General features: G+C 39.4%; 1 protein-coding gene across 2 annotated transcripts in view; it reads right to left on the bottom strand.

Moving 5' to 3' along the window:
• The window catches only part of LOC105565635 (tRNA dimethylallyltransferase, mitochondrial), an 84,255-nt gene that overhangs the window by 48,934 nt on the left and 14,132 nt on the right, over window positions 1-21,189 (bottom strand). For both annotated transcript variants that reach the window (XM_012018997.1, XM_012018996.1), the window contains exons 2-3: window positions 14,844-14,981; window positions 13,758-14,110 (exon numbers count right to left, since the gene is read on the bottom strand). In XM_012018997.1, coding sequence (XP_011874387.1) covers window positions 13,758-14,110; window positions 14,844-14,981 — 491 coding nt within the window. The remainder of the gene's footprint in view (window positions 1-13,757; window positions 14,111-14,843; window positions 14,982-21,189) is intronic.

Here is a 21,189-nt window from a genome sequence, read left to right on the forward strand (position 1 = left end):
AATGCACCAATTAACTATTCCGAAAGTTTTCGACTTATAATTTTTTTTTAAATATAGACACATAATTAGACATGTACGTGCTTTACGCTAATTTTTCGCAAATACGAGAAAGTCAAATTATATAAGCCGAATATATCTTTCTCAAAAGATTGCATTAATTAAAAGCATGCTGTTTTATGCTCTACGGAAAAGTTCAGAAGCGGACAGACTCAGACATTTCGTCTCTGATGGAGTATTCGGTCGAAAAAAGATCTTCGTTGAGATAGTCCACTCCAAGTGGCAATGACAGCCGTACCTGCTTGGCCAAGGTTGTGCCAAGAGAAAGACAGACAGACAGAGAGAGACACAAAGAAAGAGAGAAAGACACAAAGAGAGAGGGGGGGAGAAGAGAGAGAAGGATAGAAGGATAGAAATAGAAGAATAGAGCGAGATAGAGAGAAAGAGACAGAGAAAGATAGAAAGGGAGAGTCATGGGTAAAATCTATCTCTCGGCGCAGAGCAGTTCTGGAGCGATGCCAAAGAGAGCCGGGCAGACTTTAGTCATCCCGCGGGAGTCTCGCTTCGCGAGACTGAAGTAGGAAGAAGCGCGCGAGAAGCGGCAAAGGCGAGGCTACGGCCGTCGGCTAATAAAAGACAAGCGTAACGTAATTCCACCCGCGCTCCAATAATAGTGCCGTCGTTTAACGGTGCTTCCGTCGTTCCCGCGCCGGCAACCAGGATTATTCTCATCGCACGATTATTCGGGAATCCGGAGAACCGCGGGCGCCCCGTCCGCGCGAGAAAACGGAGAGTTTGGAGAGGATTGGTGGAATTAATCAGAGCCGCGAGATGAGACGGCTTACGATTGCGCTGCTCGACCGAACGAAATTTATCTATTTCTCGCAAAAGTCTATTCTGACATCTATTCTTTTTCTTTAAATGATAGATTCTTATTGATAATCGATCCGTGATCAATCAATTTTTCAGGGAATCTGCTTCGCTATGTCTAAAAATGATACGCGAAACGCGATTAAAAGCGCCATGAAATTCTCTAATTGGTGCACACACGCACGCGCGCGCGCGCGCGCCCTGAGCGCGAGCTACTTCCAATTATTAACATCCGACAACCGGCAATTCGTAGTCAAACAAGGTATAAGGCCACCTGTTCATATTTAGGTTCCGGCGCTAATAAACGCTCGAGTTAGTGCTCGGGGGACTTGCAGAGACCGCGGTCTCTCGTTCTTTTCTCGAGGTAGGTCGATACATCCACTTAGGAGGCACCGTTGGTGTGAACACAGGTGTTTAGCGTTCTTCTTCCTGCACCGCGGCGCGAAGAGACGATGTGGGAAAAGTGGGAAGGGAATCGAGGGAGCACTTATCGGGCATGAAATGAACAACGTAAAACTTGACGGCGAGGCCGAGATACGGAGCGCAGGAAATAGTCGCGGCCGCGCGATAGCGAAATAATTGTTTTTCTGCATGAAACGTGAAAGTCAGCGCGCGCAAGATGATAAAATACGTCTAATAAGGTGTATACCGCGCCGGCAACGTGGATTATCGCGGTGTGCGGCGATCGAATCGATTCGCCGTTCGGCAATAAACTCGTTATCCCATTACGGTTAAGGGTAAAGGTAAACGTAATAAAGATAGGGTACACAATGCAACAGGGGACGATGTAAGAAGACGACGACGGAGAGCGTGCGATCGACAGAATTTCATGAATGACTGCAAGCAACCCATCGTTCGATTCGTCGTTCATCCTTTCCGGATTGAGTGAGACACGAAAATTACGCGACTCGTTTTTAATTCAATAATAATGCCAGTGTAATCTTATATACACTGAGAAAAATGTCTGATTAAATATAATCGGACAATCCAATTACATATAATAACAAACGGATATATCCGATAAAAAATACGATCGGTTTTTCGATAAAATTTCATCGGTAACTGCATTTTATCGGATAAATTTCATCGGATGTTTCCATGAACGTAGAAAATATCTGGACGGAGCATAATAAGGTACCCTTATAAACGCGGGGAGTTGTCTCTGAAGGGCGAGGGGAATCTATCGTCGCGGCCATCTTGGTGCCGGATATTTAGTGTCTATTGTCACATCGTGAGGCATTATACGACGTGAACTAACAATAAGACCATTGCAGTAATTTCTATTTTCCGATTTCAGGTATTAATTTTCGATAAATATTTAAGTTATGATTATTCGATATGTATTTGCGAATGTTTACGTAAAAATTCTTTGAAATGCTGAAAAATTCTTAGAATTTTTCGAGAAATTCTTGGAAACGCTGAGAACTTTTACAATAGACATTTCATTCCCCTCACCGTTTGTGGACCACCCCCGCGGCACAATGCTTCGTCCAGGTATTCCTACGTCTATGGATGTATCCGTAATTTGATCGGAAAACGTAATCGGAAAAATTAATCATGACGCTATTTCACTGGTTTATCCGATGGAAAATTTTCTCAGTGTAACTTTATTACAATTAATTCACTCAAACTTGTATCGTACGATATTTGAAGGGTATATATTTATATTATTCATAAAATATTGGGCTCTTTTTGAAAAACGAACATCATGGGGTATTTAAATACTTTCTATGAAGTCGTGAAGTAAGATTTGAATTCTCTGCCACCGTGAAGTTGACACCTTATTTTGGAAAATCGAAAGTTTTACCAACTGTTCCATTTGCACTTGCAATAGTTTTACAGTCTCTAGCGTTTAGAAACAATTCCGTTGATTTAAATAGAAAACATGACATCTGAAAGTATGAGGTGCCACGAGAAATTAGCATCTCATTTTCAAATGTCATTTTTTTCCTATCCAAATTAACGCAACTAATTTCTGAAGTCTATCAGGAACGACAGTAACTATGGAATTATTGCGGATATAAATGGGACTATTATTTATAATAAAACTTTAGACTTTTAAAAATAAAGTGGCAACTTTACAACGGCGAGTTCTCTCGCTTTTCCTGTTCGAAAAGAAACGTTTACACTAATTCGTAAGAGATGAAGACGGATAAAAAGTTACGCGTCGAATGAATTAAACAGACAGACAATTTTTCATCTGACCGCGAGATTAAACGGAATATGTAAAACAAACGGATAAATTTCCTTTAGTCACATTATTTGCCAAGTCTATCTAACAAGCAAATTTATTTGGCTGCTTTATAAATCGCATGGTATAAACCGAATGGTATGTGGACAGCGATTACCACTACATAAAGAGGCTGGCAGAAAGACACGAAAACCGTATATTTCGCCGGGAATATCTTCGAAGTGAAATATAACTATGTAATACTGTTACATAGTTAGATTTTGCTTCTAATACAGGGATTATGTATGTTTTTTTATAAACTAACATTCTCTCATACCGCCATACTTTTATACATTCGCCCATGTATTCGGTTAAATACCTTGAATGAATCTTATTAAAAAATTACCGTCTGGAATATTTCCAGAGTGAATAAGAAAGATTTGTGATGATCGACAAAATGTCTACAAGCCACGTCGTGAATATTCAAGCAATAGCGTTTGATAATTTAAAACGAATTAATAATCGAAATATCGAAGGCTGCCACTTTAATCACGTTTCTCCTTCAAAATACTTTGCTCGCGGCTAGAATAACGTATGCCATTTGCACGACGTAATTACATAATTGATAGAACAGCGACATAAGCGTGATTAAATTGTCACAGTGGATTTAAATGGACCAGAAATAGAACGAATGTCGCCCAGCTGGAATTATTGGAATTATTTCACTGGAGATACTTGAAAGTCCGGCTTTGTGGGTCAGCCGCGGAGTGCACGGCTGTTACGCGTGCTTACTCACGTTAAACGGCTACCGAAAACTTTGATTTCATTTAATAATGAGCTGACGCAACTCGTAATGTGAGCAAGCGTATATGGAATCTTAGATTTATGATGGAAACCGGTCGCCGCTTGGAGGGCTTATTTTTAAATACTTAGAATTTATGTAGTCGATAATTATGCCTAGTCAGTGATCAAAAGGTCTATGTAAGTTTAGATAAAGTCTTGAATATTTAAGCGCGCTATATGCATCATATCTAAATTTTTTAATGGTCTTTCGATACGTATATTTTTTATTATATAAACGTCAATGAGAAAGAATATTTAACTACATCGTTGACATATACGTCAAATTATTCAGGTTCCCCGCAAGAAATTGACCGACATATGGCATTTATATTGGATATGCTGTACCACATTTCATAATTTTTAACCGCAATCGAAACATAATATGCGACAGTTTCTTGATGTTAAAATAGGTCATGAGAAAATTAACTTTCTTTCGATTTAGTGGTACTGGGGAAATCCAATTTAAAGACGGGCAAATATTTGCAAAATCAAAACTTGATTCTTTTCAACAATTTAACTGTTCGGATATGTGAAATTACCATAAACAGATCGAAAGAACAAATGTTTTAATGTGCAATCGGATATTATTGCCTTTAATTTCTTTATGAAATTCCTTCCAACCTAGACTGAGTTTATACAATTTATAATAAATATGTTGTAACACAATGCGTGTCAAATAAACGTAACACATATCAATATAAATCATATTACAAATCAATACAAAAGTTGCATGATGAGTAACAAGATATAAAGGATGTGTTCGCAATTCTCCAAGCTGTCCAACTTTACAGAAAGTAAATTCGTAATAATAAAGCATAAAATTCAATCAATTTCGCTCTTTCTTTAAAGTATTTACGATATTGCAAGCTGTATTCAGAAATTTAATTACAAGATGCAATATCGCATATTTTTTGTTACGCTCGAGACTATTGGTGCATACGGATATCGCGCGGGGATTTCGTTAAAAAGCCGATACGAAATTATCGGTCCAGCTGTTTTTCTTAAATTAATGCGACTCGGTAACGCAACTTTTTCTGCCGGATTCCATTTTCTTTTTTCGACAGCCTGAGCTTGATCGACGAGTCGCTCCCCGCAGTTGATCTTTCGATCACGAATCGTAATTATCGCATACTCGGATCGTTATGGAATTTATCAGTGAGAACACGCCCTACCGGGACGTTACGTAACGGTGCAGCACCGGGAGGCCCCACGGTGTGTGTTTCTTGCGGAACAGGCGCTTTAAGTAGTCTGTTCGTTGTGCGTCATACGTGTACGCACGTGTCGCTCGTTGTGCCACCCACCTTTCTTAATGTTACATTTTCCCGGTGCCTTGTTACGATCGCGCCGATAACTTACATCGACGATAACGTATGCGGCAATTTTTCATGAAGTGCGACAAATGTCGTGCATAATTCTCCGGCATGTGATGCTATAACTAATAGTACACGCTCTCCTCTCGTATTTTACGTCTGCGCGAATTCTTTATCCGTGCAATCTCTAAAAGTTTAGAAGAACGAAGCTTTTAGCAAGCGTTCGATATATCGCTGAGATAATGTAACGCAAGGTGCTATTGTGATGGTAAGACAGATGAAATTCACATTGCAAGGCTATTGCAACTAACGTTGTCGATGAAACAGATATCGACGTACTACGGTAATATGTATTATTCCCAATAATTTCGCGATTTCATAATATTGCGTATTATTATTACGCCGTATGAGTCTAGATCTCTTGTCCATTATTTAATGGAAAGTGGAGGTTGCACAAGGAAAGAAGGGTAAAACAATTTTCTTGAAATAGTCTTCCCCACGTAATCTTCCTTATATTTCTAAATCGATTCATCGCAGCAGGAAAGATCATTCGCATATCAATAAATCAAATTGATATAAACTGACGTATACTTCTATTCTCTTGCGTTAAAGAAAAGAGAACAAGCCATCGTCATTTCGATCTTACGTGAAAATGTATACTGTTCATCTTTCTATTCGCCAAGAAAAATACACATCAATAAAACGTATTGCATAGTTTTTGTTATTTCTTTCAGCTTTCAAATAATTAAAATCAGGCAAACGTTCGCGATGTGTCAACTCGATGTTTGAGCGATTATAATCGACGTAGAATACTGCTCGATTCGAGTACAGCACGAGCGCACTTGTAAATGTTTAACTAACTTGTCGTAATGACGTACGATTCATTAAGGCGTGCGATTATTAAGGACAGTCCAAAGTCTCGACGAAGGAAGAAGCTATCAGGATGGTCGGACCGTGAGGAGCCATCAAGGGGTTGAGTTAGAGTGGCGGCGACACTTGGCAAAGATTCAAACAGTGATTGCAGGTCCCTGTCTCGGCGCGGAGCGCGCTCAGAATATTTCGTCCTCGCTTTCCTCGAAGGATTCGGACCTTCTATTCTACTCCTTTAGAGCAAGCCAGGTCCCTCTTTTTTCATTTACCGCAACGGCTCGTAGCCGAATGCATCGCTGGCAGAACGGTGAAATATTCGATGGCGACTTGTACCGCGAAAAAGCGCGGAGGAACGCATTTGGGTATTGCTTATAAGAATAGCAAAAGTTTCGGAGATATCGAAAAGATTGGAGAACTTGCACGAAATTTCCTGAGGAGAGTTTCGTAGACGGATGGCGTAAAGGGAAGATAAGAATGTCAGGACAAAATACGCGCTGCTTAAGTACTCCGTGTGTTACTTAAGATTCTTCGTACATAACAAACTTAATGTATTTTTCAAAAATTAAACCAAATTAATTACTCAAATGCTGTTAATTCAGACAATAAGAATTGTACGTATGTTTATCCAATAATTACTCGCACTCAGTGTAATATTAATTTGTTACCAGTTATTTTTTTATAGTATATTTTAATGATGCGAGGGATATACGAGCCACCCGTGGCCCGAAACTTCTCGGCCGACGAGTTTAAGGCGAAGTGTGTTATCTCTTTTTTTTTTCTCGCAAAGACGAGCTAAACTATACCTGTTTAATTACCTCGGAACTTCGTGCGTTCTGAAGATCCCCGGCGGCTGCGCGGCGGCGGTATCTTCTCCTGGACGAAGTAGAAGTATGATCGAAATTTATTTCGCGCGCGCCGACCGGAGATCGAGGGAGAATGAAAAGGAGAAAGAGAAAGAGGGAGATAGGCTGGCGGGGAGCGACGGGGAGATGGAAAAGGAGCGTGAAAGGATCACTGGGCGTGTCCAGACAGATCGAGTCGAAAACCCGCTGCTTTATTAAAGCGGCGGGGTCAATGGTGGTACACCAGCCACGATAAAGACACGACATTCCCTTTACTACTCACCTCTTAAGCCACTATCGTGCGATGAACAACTATGTTCATTAAAATGAAGCGATTTTTCCGATATTTTCGCAGAGTACATTATAATAGGGAGGGTCTTATCTTCGTCCAGAAATATAGTAAATTTGGAAACGCATGGGACTTTCGCAATTAAATTCTAACATCAGAAAGTGCCTTTAAGAATATTAAAATTTGCTTTAATAAACACAGCAATTATTTCCGAGAAAAATATTCTGAGAAATGACTGTGCATATTGAACATAAAAGGAATATTAAGTAATTCTCATATTTACCGGTGGAAATGAGAAAATATCGTAGGATAATTGGCAATAATTGGCCATTCTCAAATACTCCACGTTGCAAGTTATACTATAAGAATATGAAACTACGTGCAAGATAACATCGATCATGATATCATTGTATAAGAACACCGGGCGAGTTGGAGAGAAGAAGACCGCGAAGGGATCTCGCGAAACAAGAGCCGAGCAGGTTGAAATAAATTTCAGATGTTAAAGGAGCGAAGGCGTTGCCTTATCAGCGCCACGTACGCGCAGCCTATATGGAATCGCTCTCTGCGCTGGCCACTAATCAAATACCGCGATCTACATAATTTGTTTAGGAGCAGCCATAAATCATTGCTCGCGCGAGTAGTTTATCTCGAGTGCTGATTCAGTGAAATTAGTATTACCGCGAACCGGCCTTGCGCGCACGCTCTTTCTTTCTCCCGTTACTTTGTATTGCGCGCCGAGCGGGAAAGAAATTTGCATCCCGCCGCCGCCGCGGAGTAAGTCGGGGACGCGAACTGCAAAATTGCTGCCGACTGAAAGCTATCCCCGAGATATTTTCTTAAACGCCAATTATCGGGACGAGATATCTCTCATACATATTTAAGTTATACGTCAAGTATAAAGTAGCCAACGATTTAATGTTCCTTCCAGTGCTATATGTAAATCTCATCGTCGCTATAAGCGTGGCTAACATGTAATAAGGAGCGTGTATCGTTATTCAATCATATTCGTTCACGCGTCAATTTTTCGCAGAGAAATTCAACAATGAAACAAGACTATTCGGAGTGAATTATTGCGCGAAACCTTGAATTTGATAAGAAGTCGACGCGCGGACAAGAAGCTCGCGCTTGGATTTGTTAATGAGGCATAATTACTTGAAAGAGAAAGATATAATATATATTCAAGCTGGATCCTTTTGCACTGTATTTTCCAGAATAAATCGACTTAACGTCTTAAGAAGACGTTATTTCTATAACGCACGTAACAAAATATCCGACAACAATTGTCCGACTCTAATCTCCTTTCTACTCTGGGAAAAAAAAGACACCAACCCATTTTGGGGCCCACAATTAGTAATCGAATTATTTGGATTGTTCGTAACACACTCTAATCTTTTACGAATTTTACCCCGCGTAACTAAAAGTCGCAATTAGCTATTCTATCTATATATCCAAGATTTTAAAGTAATACTAATCAATTCTCTCAATTAGTTCTGTCGATATTCAGTAACGCAAAGATAACTTTCACTTAAGAGGCACTAACCGAGATGTTAAGTTGCTTAACTACAAAAAAAAACGGTTAAAATTTTTCCCAGAGTAGAATGTTACGAACAATTCAAATAATTCGATTACTAATTGTAGGCCCCAAAATGGGTTGCTGTCTTTATTTTCCTAGAGTAAATAAATAGCGTTCAGCTATCTCTGCAATTATTTTGTGTAATTATGTACGATAATACAAAGAAAACATTTGTAATGCAAACGCACGCTGCGAAACGCTAAATTACATCACCAAGCTTATGAAAAGTCTTTGGCGGCGGTTTCGTGGCTTGGTACGCGGATCAGAGAAACCGTGCCGACCATACGCCTGCTAAATTAATCCTGATTTACAGCCTTTACTTCGCGAAAATTCTCTCGTCCTATCCGTACTCGGTTTGTAACCGCAACTTTGCCCGACTATCCTGTGATTTATAAGGAAAGCCGTCTGTGTCCTCGAAGTGCGTAACATTGAAACGCTTTCTACGGTGTTACAAACAGAAGGGTACTGTTATCGATACTTTGTGGAAGGTGATGAATTTAAGAGGGGAGGAGGGGGAGGAAGTCGGGAGAACAGCAGGCTAACTGAACACTTAGGTACAATGTTAGGACACGTTCTAGATCAACGGGTTTACGCTGTTAATTCAGTCAACCCTTTTCTGTTTAAGGCAGAAAATTGCAATTGAAATGGAAAATTCTAATTAACATGAGGAAGAAAAATTTGTATTCTTCTTGTTTTTCTAAAACACTGAGCTTTCTTCAAATTGCACTCAAGATATTATTTTAGAAATGTACAATTTATTTACAACTTGTTATTTATTTCAGACGTATTGAATTGCCGTAGTCTCTGTCCACTTATGAATTTACGTTTTACCTCAGTCAACTACTTCCACACAATAATTGAATAATTGAATAATCTCCTACGGATACAAAATAGAAATTCCATTTTCGACTCTTTATTCTTCCAACATTGTTAATGTTTCGACGTGTGTAATAAGAGAATATCGATTGCAAGCGTTAAAAAATACCTGACTAGAAGAAAACAATAATCTAGGAATAGTGGACTCGCATACTCTGGCACACGCGAAATTCCTGCCACGCGATATGTCAATAGTCTAGCTCGCAATTTTTACACTCGGCAAAACGAGTATCGTAGCTCAAGTCTCCCCACGTGGTTCACGTGTATGTTTGCGCAACACGGCGGAAAAGACAATATCATTGGCATGTCGCAGAAGTCGGAGACAGGAACGAAAACACTTGGTGTCCCTCGTCGTGCTCACGGGAAGGGCACGTTTTATCGACATCGGTATTGCGTGCCAAGCACGGAACGTACGATGACATGCGTGCTATCTCGGCCGGACACGGTTTAAATCATTATCACGCGCGAGCGCGAATGAGATTCTCTTGAAGCTTTACCTCAAGAATTCTCGAGAGATATATCGAGTGCATTGTGTCAAGATTAGAAGCCTTGAATCGTAATGGAAAATATTTGCAGATTCAAAGAACACTTGTTAAAGTGCTGCGTTGCCGACACGAAAATATTTTCAGGAAGAGTGGAATATTATAAAAAAAAAAGATTGACAATGGCATCTGTAAATCGAAAATCATATTATTTAACAATAAGATGCAACCACAAAATCATTATATATGCGACACGATTGATCATGTAAAGAAATGACGGCTGGAAGGTTAAATAAACACTTATTGCTCGGAAATTGGCGGCGAGTAAACACAAGATGAAGCGTCTATGTCGAGCAAAGTGACTGGATAAAGGAAGATACGACAGCTGGCAAAGCGTGGTCCTTGCCCCGACCTAACCCAACCCGATCCAAAATATTGTATAGAGTTCGACGTCTTTTCACGTACGAGACGAAAGTGCGCCATCGCGGGGGAAAAGGTGCTTCCGAGGCACAGCTGCCGCTGGTGGCCAACGTGAAAGCGTAACAGTTGCCCAAAAGACGTGCCTGCTCTGCTTTGCTCTGCTCTGCTTTGCTCTGCCTCTGCTCTGCCCTACCCTGCCCTAATTGGCCATTGTCGACCGTCTTGCGCGGCGATGTCGCATTCACATCGAGAAACCTCGACGATTGTGAATGATTTGTGGGAGTGAATCGTGAATCTTACGGAAGTTCGAAAGTCAGGCCAGAAGGACCGCAGGGAAACGCATCACTCCGCCGCCTTGACATTCATTGATGATGTTAGTCGCGGCGTGGTACACAATAAACCGTTAATCATAATTAATCAGAAACGGCGGGTACGTGAAGTAGTTTCAATTATCGTTACGTGTCGTACGGGAAAAGAATTTCTCGCTTGATTAATGACAATCGCGTAGATATACACGTAGGTTCGCGGAAGCTTAAGGATTTAAATCGCGTCGCTGTAATTGTGAACGTAGCTTTAGGTACGTCCGCAATTCTGCGAAAAATTCCGGCGAAGTAACAGGTGGACCTACGGCGAATTCCGGCGAGAACCGGGACTCTTTCCATCGCGTGTCGATTTATATATGTTTCGAATGAGAAATGTGATCGTATAAAGCATAACTTCTGCGTATTGGACTACATTTATATAATTATGGTTATATTTCATTTGTGTCGAAATTAAACCTACTACTGAATATATATAAACTGTAATTGTAAGTTGTAATTCCATAATAATGTTCAAAATAGCTTTAACTCAAATTTCAAATAAAATGAAGAAATTACAATTGCAAGCAGAAGATAGGAAAATTCTATTCTAAATTAAATTCTAAGCAATTTGAAAAGAATATAATTTTAATATAAATTCTAATCTGTAAAGAAAGTTGAAAAAAATTCCAAGTATGTAAATCAGGAGGAATGTAATTTCAAGTTATATTTTAAATCAAATAGAAGAATTATAATTCCGTTTCTGACGTTTAATTCTCTTTTTCTTTATCGCGTAAAGTAGCTATACGTAGTTATCTAATCTTATTAAGTTAATAAGTAACGTTATAATAAAAAATTCGCTACTTGTCCTGAATATTTCCTCTCTTCGGCACACCGATTCTTATCTATTAATATTGCGTATGATGAACGTGATCAGAGAGATTTCACAAATGACTCTACACTGACCTACGATTACTGTTGAGACACGTTTACATTTTGCCGATGCGTGCTATCAGCCGATTGCTTCAGCGAGATAATGTCCTAAGCTCTCTACGATGGATGAAACGTTGAAGTCGAGACGATTTGATACATTATCCATTTCATGTTTACGATTGACGTTATCTGATGATGGCATACATAAGCGGGAATAAATAAAAATTTTAGAAAAAAAGAGAGAGTGAAAGATATAAGTGATAAACATTGTTCTATCAAAGTAGGTTGATTGATTATCAATTAATCGAAATCCATCGAAACAGTACATTGATAATTAAGTTTGCAAAATATCTCCACTTAGATAAAATTTAAATTATTGTTACTTATTATAATTTTTTATAATTTTTTCCACGAGCAATACTGTTATGTCACTTATTTTTTCCCAAGACTTTAGGAAAATAAAACAATTTCGGGGAATATTCTGATTATCATTATCTATAAAAAAAACCGATTTAATTATTGTTTGTATGTATTTTAAATGTAAATATAGGATGCCCTTTTAAATTTCACGAACCGATCGCTCGCGAATCGTAAAACTCAAATTACCTGCAACGTCATTGTACGGCATGTCAGCTATTTAATTATTCAATTATGAGAACAATAGCACGCGGCATTAGCTGGTTCACAGTCTCTGCTTATATATATCAAGGTCGTTTTTCCAATCCGGTCCGCTCCGAGAAGTCGATAATTCAATACGGGAATCGCCAAAAGTAGGACGGAATTTTATTTAACGCGTTCCCCTGAACATTTCATTCGTATAACGCCGAGCGAATTATAAGTGCCGCACTAAAATCTCGAGTAGAAAATGCTCACTAATTAGTAAGAGAAAACTCAAGCCGAGAAAACTCAGAACTCTGTTAGCCATTCGACGAGGCGTCCATAAAAGTAAAGTTATTCATTTGTTATCTCTTCATTATCTCCCAGTCTCCGAATTTTTATCAGTCTCTTTTTCAAACAGAATTTCATAGTATCACGGACTATAGCGTCTGAGCGCGCCTCGTAAAATTTTCACGATCTTTCATACTGTTCGACGCAAAGAATATTTGATGGTTCAAAAATTTGTTGCATTCACGATTAAGATTCAATCAGAGTTTATGTAAGCAGTCAACAATTAATCAATAATAATTTTTGTAAACCGACATTTAGTTTACGTTACAATAATCGATCAATGTACATTATTATATGAGATGTAATGCACATACATAGACGTATATATTTAGAGAAAAAAAAATGTGTAGCTGTAATCTTAATCTCTTTTCGAAAGTAGGTCAAAATATTACTAGTCACGACGAGGAGGCAGGATTTCATAAGTTTGGGACGTTTTCAAGACTTTACGATCGTCGCCTTGAAACTTATTCGCACGATAAGCAAGTAAAAAATGCTAATGAATTCAACGAATTAAATTAACACCTATTATATGCCAGGGATATCAGCCGTTTGATTAATGCCCGTTCTTTTTTATATTAAACGTAATACGACAAGTGACATTACGTTTGCCGGATATCAAATAACACTGATGGAGCTGGCCGTATGGCGCATTTCAATAAAATATTAACCGTAAGTAACTGTTTGGTGTCGCGGACACGAGTAATATTTTACCTTTAGGCGCGCTGCGATAATGTTTCTCATTCAAAAATTATACGAACTCGTAATCAATTTCAGATATCCTGTTTCACATATTTAGTTAAATAGTTTTAGGCTCAAGGTATGTCACTATTTTAAACGAGTAATAAAGACTTCAAATTGTGATTAAAAAACGTTATGTAAAATGTATGGCATCAGGTGTCGCGCCGTTACAATTAATTTAACATCTGAAGCAATGAAAATGTCGCGTTCGCGACAATATCCGATTTATCTGGGCCTCACTCGTCTAAACAATGGCAACCCGCATTCCGTATCAACGATCACAAATCTGCATCTTACCTTATGATTTTCCGCCTGTTGTTGGGATGCAATTTGTTCGCCATCTCCGGATCGACCTCCATCAGTCTTCGGTGAAGCTCCTCGTTGCTGCTGTCGCATAATCTCGCGTCGAATTTCAACTTCTTCGGCGCCGTCTCGTCATCGTCGCCGTCATTCAGTCGATCAACTTGTACATTATATCGGTCGTCCGATCTGTTCTCGATCGACGCGCTCGGATTGGTCGCGCCCGAATCGACTTGCACCGACGGTTCTTTCGGATCAGTCAGAAGGATCTCCCATAGCAGTGATTCTATGTAATAGTTCGTACCACCGACGACGATCGGCAGTTTCCTCCTGGCCAGCAGGTTGTCTATCTATATCGATAGAAAAAGGAACAGTCGGACCAGAGCGTAGATCAGAACAGGACCGAGCGATCCGCGCGGGAGACCGTGGCTAATGATCGTATCAAGGTCTTCGCGAGGATCAGGGGCGTTCCGATTGGCTTCGTCCAAGATCTTTATTTTACGAAGTCGATTTCGCGAACCGAGCTGTGAACCCGTCGCGATGGTTTCGCCGCACGCGAAAGATCCAATCGGCATAATTATAAACCTTAACACGCACAACAATAAGCGTCTCGTGCCGACCAGAATGCGAAGCGGAAGAAAAAAAATATCACTTTCGACATCTGCGATTCATCAAGCATTTCTTTGCACGTTTTTCATTAACACGCCCCGCGAAGGATGGCTTGCCCCATCTGATGATTTTATCTACTCGCGCTATTTACGGATTCTTTTAACACGTTTTGAAATTTTCAGAGAATCATAATTTCACCTGTTACGAACTAATCCTCGCTTGATTGTGTCAGACTCAAAACGCGTTGCAAAAGTTAATTAATGTTAGGAATCGGATTATTCATGCATGTAACTTGTTACGGTAGTCATTACCATCGCAAATTATGAAATTTTCCGCTAGTTTGTGAAAAGATATAACAAACGAGTTCTTAAGACAGCATAACGATTATCTTTATCGCCGCGTAATTATAGCTGTCACATTAAACGTCAGTCGCCGCCGTTAGCGCGGAAAAGGAGAACGAGATGTGACGATTACGATTGGTAGGGCCATGTCCCTGAAGTCGATTACGGAGAAGTTGGTCAGCGGATCCACGATGTCCAGCATGTGATGCGGCGCCGCCTTTCTTTCCGCCGGGGTCACCTTCGCGGTAACGATGTCCAGGCCTTTGTACACCTGCGGGCCGGGAGAGAATCGCCGTAATTAAAAGTGAAATAACGAGGGACCGACGGGACAGCCGCGACAGAAATAAGCAACGGCTGATAAATAATGAATGAATAGAAATTATGCGATATCGAATGATTCCGTTAATTGCACCGCTTGTGTGGCTTGTGGCCGGGTATAGACGCACCGAATAACACAGATGCGATTACATTCAACACAATCGCCAGAAATTCGTGTCCGATTCGAATACTGCGAAAGTTGAAAAGTGAAACGAGAGACTTTGTCGAGCTCTTTGCCGATAAAAAATTGCCGCCGTTGGTGCGAGAATTAACGAATTAACGCAATTTCTTATCAACACGATTTATAATCTCACTGAATTTGACTTGTACAGCCCCGTAACAAAGGTGCGTCGCTTAAAAGTTTTCACGAGTCTTATTAGAGCCATTATTTTTCCGTGAACGGTGTAATCACGTGCTTATCGTGCTTTTTTAACACCCTATTAAATTGTTAAAAACTTTCAACGTACATACCGAACGAGTATAATTAGATACAGGTTTTTAATAAAGTAGAGATAGATTTTCTCACACAAATCACGTATTGCATCTTTTTGCTGAAGTAGTGAGTGTAATTAAATGCACAGAGACAAATAATTAACTACAAACTTGTAATTATCAGTGATTATCTCAATAATCCGAACTCAAGAATCGCTGTCGGTATTTTTTCGTTCGGGCGTTTTCAAATTTGCATTCACAAGTGAATTTATAAGCAGTTATGTCCAATAGAGTAGGTATACACGTCATCGGGAGTGAATCAGAATGGCTCCCACGCAAAGGCAAAAAATCATATTGTTGGTTCCCGGCAGTAATATGAGAGAAACGATACAAAGCGTTAAAAAACCTGATTTTTACACAAACGGGAACTTGAAATGGTGATAATTATATGACTCGATATCATGCCGAAACATGAAGACATACAGTAAATCCTCGTACAACATGGTTTTATATAACGTTTGCGGCAACCCTCGTATTACGCGGCGAATTATCTCCCTACTAGCGTTTGTAAATCGTGGTCTGGGGATCTATTACGGTTCTCGGATTGGGTGAAAATGACGAAAGTGAGCGGCTCTGTCTCTTACTAAAGAGACAGTTAGAAAGAGACAAAGCTACTCACCTTTGTCATTTTCACCCAATTCGAGAACCGTAATAGGTCCCCTGGTCCAATTCTGTATACTTGTCAAATATCATTGTGGCGACGACAGCTATTTTGTGATAAAATTTCTGTAATATCGGTTTCTTTTGTTGGTAATTTTATTAGACTTAAAGTTTTGTAAAATCAGTTGACATTAATATTAAGATTTTATTGACTATTAATTTAATAAACTTTTTAAACTTTTTTAAGGTAAAATAAAAATAATTTCTTATAATATTAAATCCTTTTCAATTTTTCTAATAATGAGAAAATTATCTTCCAATATCTCCAATTTTAAATAAATTGTGACAATAAATCTCTATGATTTGGGACCGATTTTTCGTATTATATATGTTAAGATTTATTTCAATATCTTCCTATCGATTTTTCCACACTTAGGTATATGATGTTAAATTAATGCTACGTTTTAAGTGGTTCCTTAAAATGACGCGCTTTGAGTCAAACGCCAAAGAAAACTTTCCATCTGCAACTATAACACAAGTTTTACAACGCACTTATTATATTAAACAATATTCCCTTCTGGGATAATCTATATCGCGTCACGCCATTGAAACACACTTGAACCGTGCAACCAACAAAGATTGAGGCAAGTGTCTAACCTTCGTTCCACTTCGCTCGGCAGCATGAATGAGCTTTGATCAGAAACCTCGTACATCGTTTCTACAACGATGAAACGTCGCAGAGAAATATAGCGTGTAAAGTATCGGCAAAGTTCTCGGGGACAATGACCGACTACCACGATTGAATAGCTAACGTTTGAAACTCATTAGGTCTCCTTGAAAATGTCAAGCGCAAAATCAGAAGATTTTAGACATTTGAGAGGCATTAGTAAAATCGATAAAGGATTAACGACAAGAGATAATAAACGATTCAATTATGTATAATTTAAAAAACAGGCTACCGTCAGCCAATGATAAATCCGCATTGCTCGGCACGAATAAAAATAAAGGAAGCATAAAAGTAAAATTATAAAATTAATAAAACTAAAAATGCATCTCTGGTAACCTAAGTAATTATGGCTAAATTATAATTGCTCCCATTAATAGGATTTCAGAGAAAACTTTGTATCATTCTATAATACAACAAAGACAAGGATAAATTAATGATATTCCAAATTAATAATATTCGCCACCGGCTCCGCCATTTGCCAGGGCAATTGATAATCCGTTAGTAACTCCTCTCTCATTCCGACATTCCTACGTTTCTGCGAAAATGTAACCGTGCTTTGGCACTGATATATCCGCCTTCCTTAATTCAAGAAGAATCCAGTACGTATAAAGTACGTGCCTGGAGGCTCAATAGTGCCTTCAATCACTTTTCTGCTTCGTTAATCGCACAGTTACCAAACGAAGTTCCATCGGTACTTCGTGACTAGCTTATATAATGGCAAAGCGAAGCGAAGGAACAGTTGTAGAATTCGTGTAGCACTGAAGTAGAAACGAAGTTAGACACGTGTTAACCGGTTCTATCTCGCAACCAAGATTCCGCTGGGCCCTTTAAATTACTTAACGCACCAAACGGCATTTTCTCCATTCAGTCAAATTATTGATTCAATGGGATCAGTTACATCGACTCTTACCGTTCAGAAAACTGTACAATTATCGATCGTTTTGCGATCTTAGAAAGATACACACCTTATCAACATTATCTTGTCAATGACGCAAGCCATTTGAAATTTAAAGTGGCAATCGTATCAAGACATTTAAATCGCTTGGAGGCCAGTGACTATCATTATCGCGCGCGTGGAGAAATTCACAACTTTTATGGTTAAATTAACGCGTTCTCATGCAGATATCAATCAACTTGGTAAAATACCAACTGAATTTCTTACGTGAAATCGAAAAGTATCGAATCGATGGAAATAAGATTTGTCAAGAATAGCAACCAGCGTGCCGAGCAATCCGTAACGTGCGCGATGCGCTCGATGAAACAGGTTTCCAAGGTTCTAGTATACGTCCGAGATATCTTGAATAGCCACGCGTTCGCAACCTCATTAGCTTTCATTCATCAGGCACTTGTCGGACGAATTGTTTTATGGTCCAGTGGATTAAGAGAAGTCGAGTGCGATGTGTCGACAAACAAACGATCGGGGAACCGTTCGAGATGAAGATCTTCGATTAATGAGCCATTCACATAAACAATAAATTAATTCATCGATAGAAATGAATTAAAACAAACGTCAGTTACGTCTCGACTCTTTAATATACCTTAAAAAGGAACATAAAGTTTAAATGGCGATGTAAATATACGAAGAAAGGAAAGCGTGATATGCAGCCACGAAAATAGTCTTAATTAGCTACGGTGAATTTTCGAGGATCCTTCTTTCCTCTCCTCTTTTAGAAATAAAGGTTTCTAATTAATCTAATAATGCTTCATTAACTCAAGATAATAATGACGATTAATATTCATTGCGTAATCAAGAACATGTCGCAAGCGAAAATGCTAATCGCTCACTCCACATTTCGTCGCACCATAATTCGCATGCTATTTCGAAAGTGAACTCAAACAAATCTGTTCACGCGTTCTGCACACGGATCAGCGTCGTCCGCCGTTTTTGCCCAACTTAATTACTTTCTGTTTAGCACGTCTGGAAGCGACGTTCTCCCGGATGCGTTCTGTCAAGAGATCTTGCGAGATTTTAGCGAGAGAAAGAAAGCGACAGATCCTGAATAATACATGGACGAGATATTGGTAAAGTTCAATGGCAAAAATCAGACATTGCTTTTCATTATTAAAATTAGCGGCCATCAATCAGATCGTTTCCATATTCAGTACTTGTTCATTTTAAGTCCCGAGATGATATGCAAGCTGTATTTTGTAAAGACGTAAAACATCTGGAGATTTAATAACATTACATGGCTGACAATGATTCGAGTCTTTCCTAAAGAATAGTTTTCTATATGTTTTTTGTTTTATGCAATGGTTTTGAATGTATACAGACGAGAGTTAATATGACGCAAAGTTACGCGAAACGCAAGGGACTTCCGGTGAAAGATCGATACCTCGAGGGCTCGCGAGGACCGTCAAATTGTCAGTTCTAATTTCGTCCAACCATTGATTACGTAATTAAGAGTACTGCGGAAACGACAGCTGGACAGATTAATCGACAGACTTAAATAGAGCAGGTGTTCGAGGTTCGTCGAGATTTAAAGAAGCGAGGCACCATTCGTCTTTCTCGTTTTGTTCGTCACTTCGTAACCAGTTTGTCAGCGGGACAAGTCGCATTCCACGACGTGGTGTTGGCGGAAGTCGCGGCCGTTCCAGACAGATCTAATTCGAGACTTCAGAAATAGATGAGAGAAGGAGCGAAGCGGAACCCGAAGGGGGTGGTGTGCGAACGTTTCCTAGACTCAAGGTCGCGAGGCTAAGGAGCTTGAAGAAGAAGGAAGCCACGTCGTGTCGACCAATCGGATAAACGGAGCGTTTCTAACGGTGCTTCGATACGGGAGGAAGTTCGCGTACTGGATATATTCTGTTGTGATTTATCGATAACGCTCACGGAGCCTCTCGCTCGGCCTCCATCGCTCGCAATGGCAATTATCGAAGTCGCCGGCAAATCGTAGGGCAATTATGCGAGATTTACTGATCGACGCGTAAGTTATTCGTGCCCCGGGATCGGGGCCTCTGAGAAAACTTAGGTCGCGCCGTAGCGATCGCACTCTGTGCCCGAGTTTTTCGAGTGGAAATCAAAGTTTTTAAAGAATAAGCGATTCTTCTGTGATTGTCGGAATAAAATGTGTCATAATCAATGCGTTAAATACGCCTTCACACATCGTCATGTTTGTGCGACACACATTCTAAAATTTGTATACATATATATTATTCATAAAAAAAAAACAAAAGTGAGAAATCGTTATTTCAAGTAGTGATTGCCTTAATAAAGTGTGTCAAAATCAATACATAAAATGCGCCTTCACACAACATGTTTATGCGATACACATTCTAGAATTTGTATGTATTACTGATAACAGAAACAAAGAAAGAAAGGAATGCGTTATTTCAAGTAGCTATTATTCGCTATTAATTATTCGACAGCTGGATTTCAAGTCGCTTTTCAGTTTTTGTTAAAGATACAAGCACTATTCTTTAACAAACATAAAAAAAATCGCGTTTGGAAAGGCATTTCTCAAAACGACTCTCTCCCGGAAGGAACAGACTGTGATCTACCGAATCTTAGTACGGTATGTTTGAAGAATTGTAACTAGGATAAATCGAGAAGGTTATCACGTGGGTTCTGCTATGTTGAATATTTAATCAGTAGAAAGGGCAGATAGGTCGCGTAGCGGCACATTGTCGTTGTGGCGACATTAGAATTGCTTAGGTGAATCCGTCCGAAATCGCATAAGCATGTACGACACGGCGCGCGAGCCTCGCAGGATGCTCGACCGGACAATGCTGCAACACAGTGACTTCCTGAAGCAGACATGAGAGCAAATGGAAACTTTAGTTTCCCCTCAGGCAATTCATATTAGGATACGTCAGTTGCTGTACGCCTTTTTAATATTCATCGACGATTACGGATCTGACTTCAGTAACTTCGAAAGACGTTTTTGCGGATTAACACACTCCAGCATATAAGTGCGTATCGCCTTCGATTTCTTGCGGGCGATTGTGGTGATACGATTCGTAATTTCATAACAAACCCGTTTAAATTATTAGCGGGATAATTTATTTTTTCTTATCGTTATCGTTGATTCTGCTTCTCTTGTTACAAGAAAAATTGCCGCGATTTTTTTAAAAAGAATGAAGATGTTGAAAGATATCTGCTTTCAATGGTAAAAACTACGGCAATTCGATTGTATTATACAATATAATGATAAGAGTCGCTAGTAAACATTCTTTGTGTCTAAATGCTAAAGTGCAACGCCAAAAAATATCAAATATTCAGTAAAAGGTCAGGATTAAAATAATATTGATTTCTTTTAAATACGTTAAATTAAATTTGCATGATAGCGAAGCCATTGATTAAGCCACAAAGCAGTAAGGCGAGCGATTTGAATAAAACAATTTA

The sequence above is a fragment of the Vollenhovia emeryi genome, unplaced genomic scaffold (genome assembly GCF_000949405.1).
Source record: "Vollenhovia emeryi isolate VEMERY1.0 unplaced genomic scaffold, V.emery_V1.0 DF939150.1, whole genome shotgun sequence".
Classification (NCBI taxonomy): Eukaryota; Metazoa; Arthropoda; class Insecta; order Hymenoptera; family Formicidae; genus Vollenhovia; species Vollenhovia emeryi.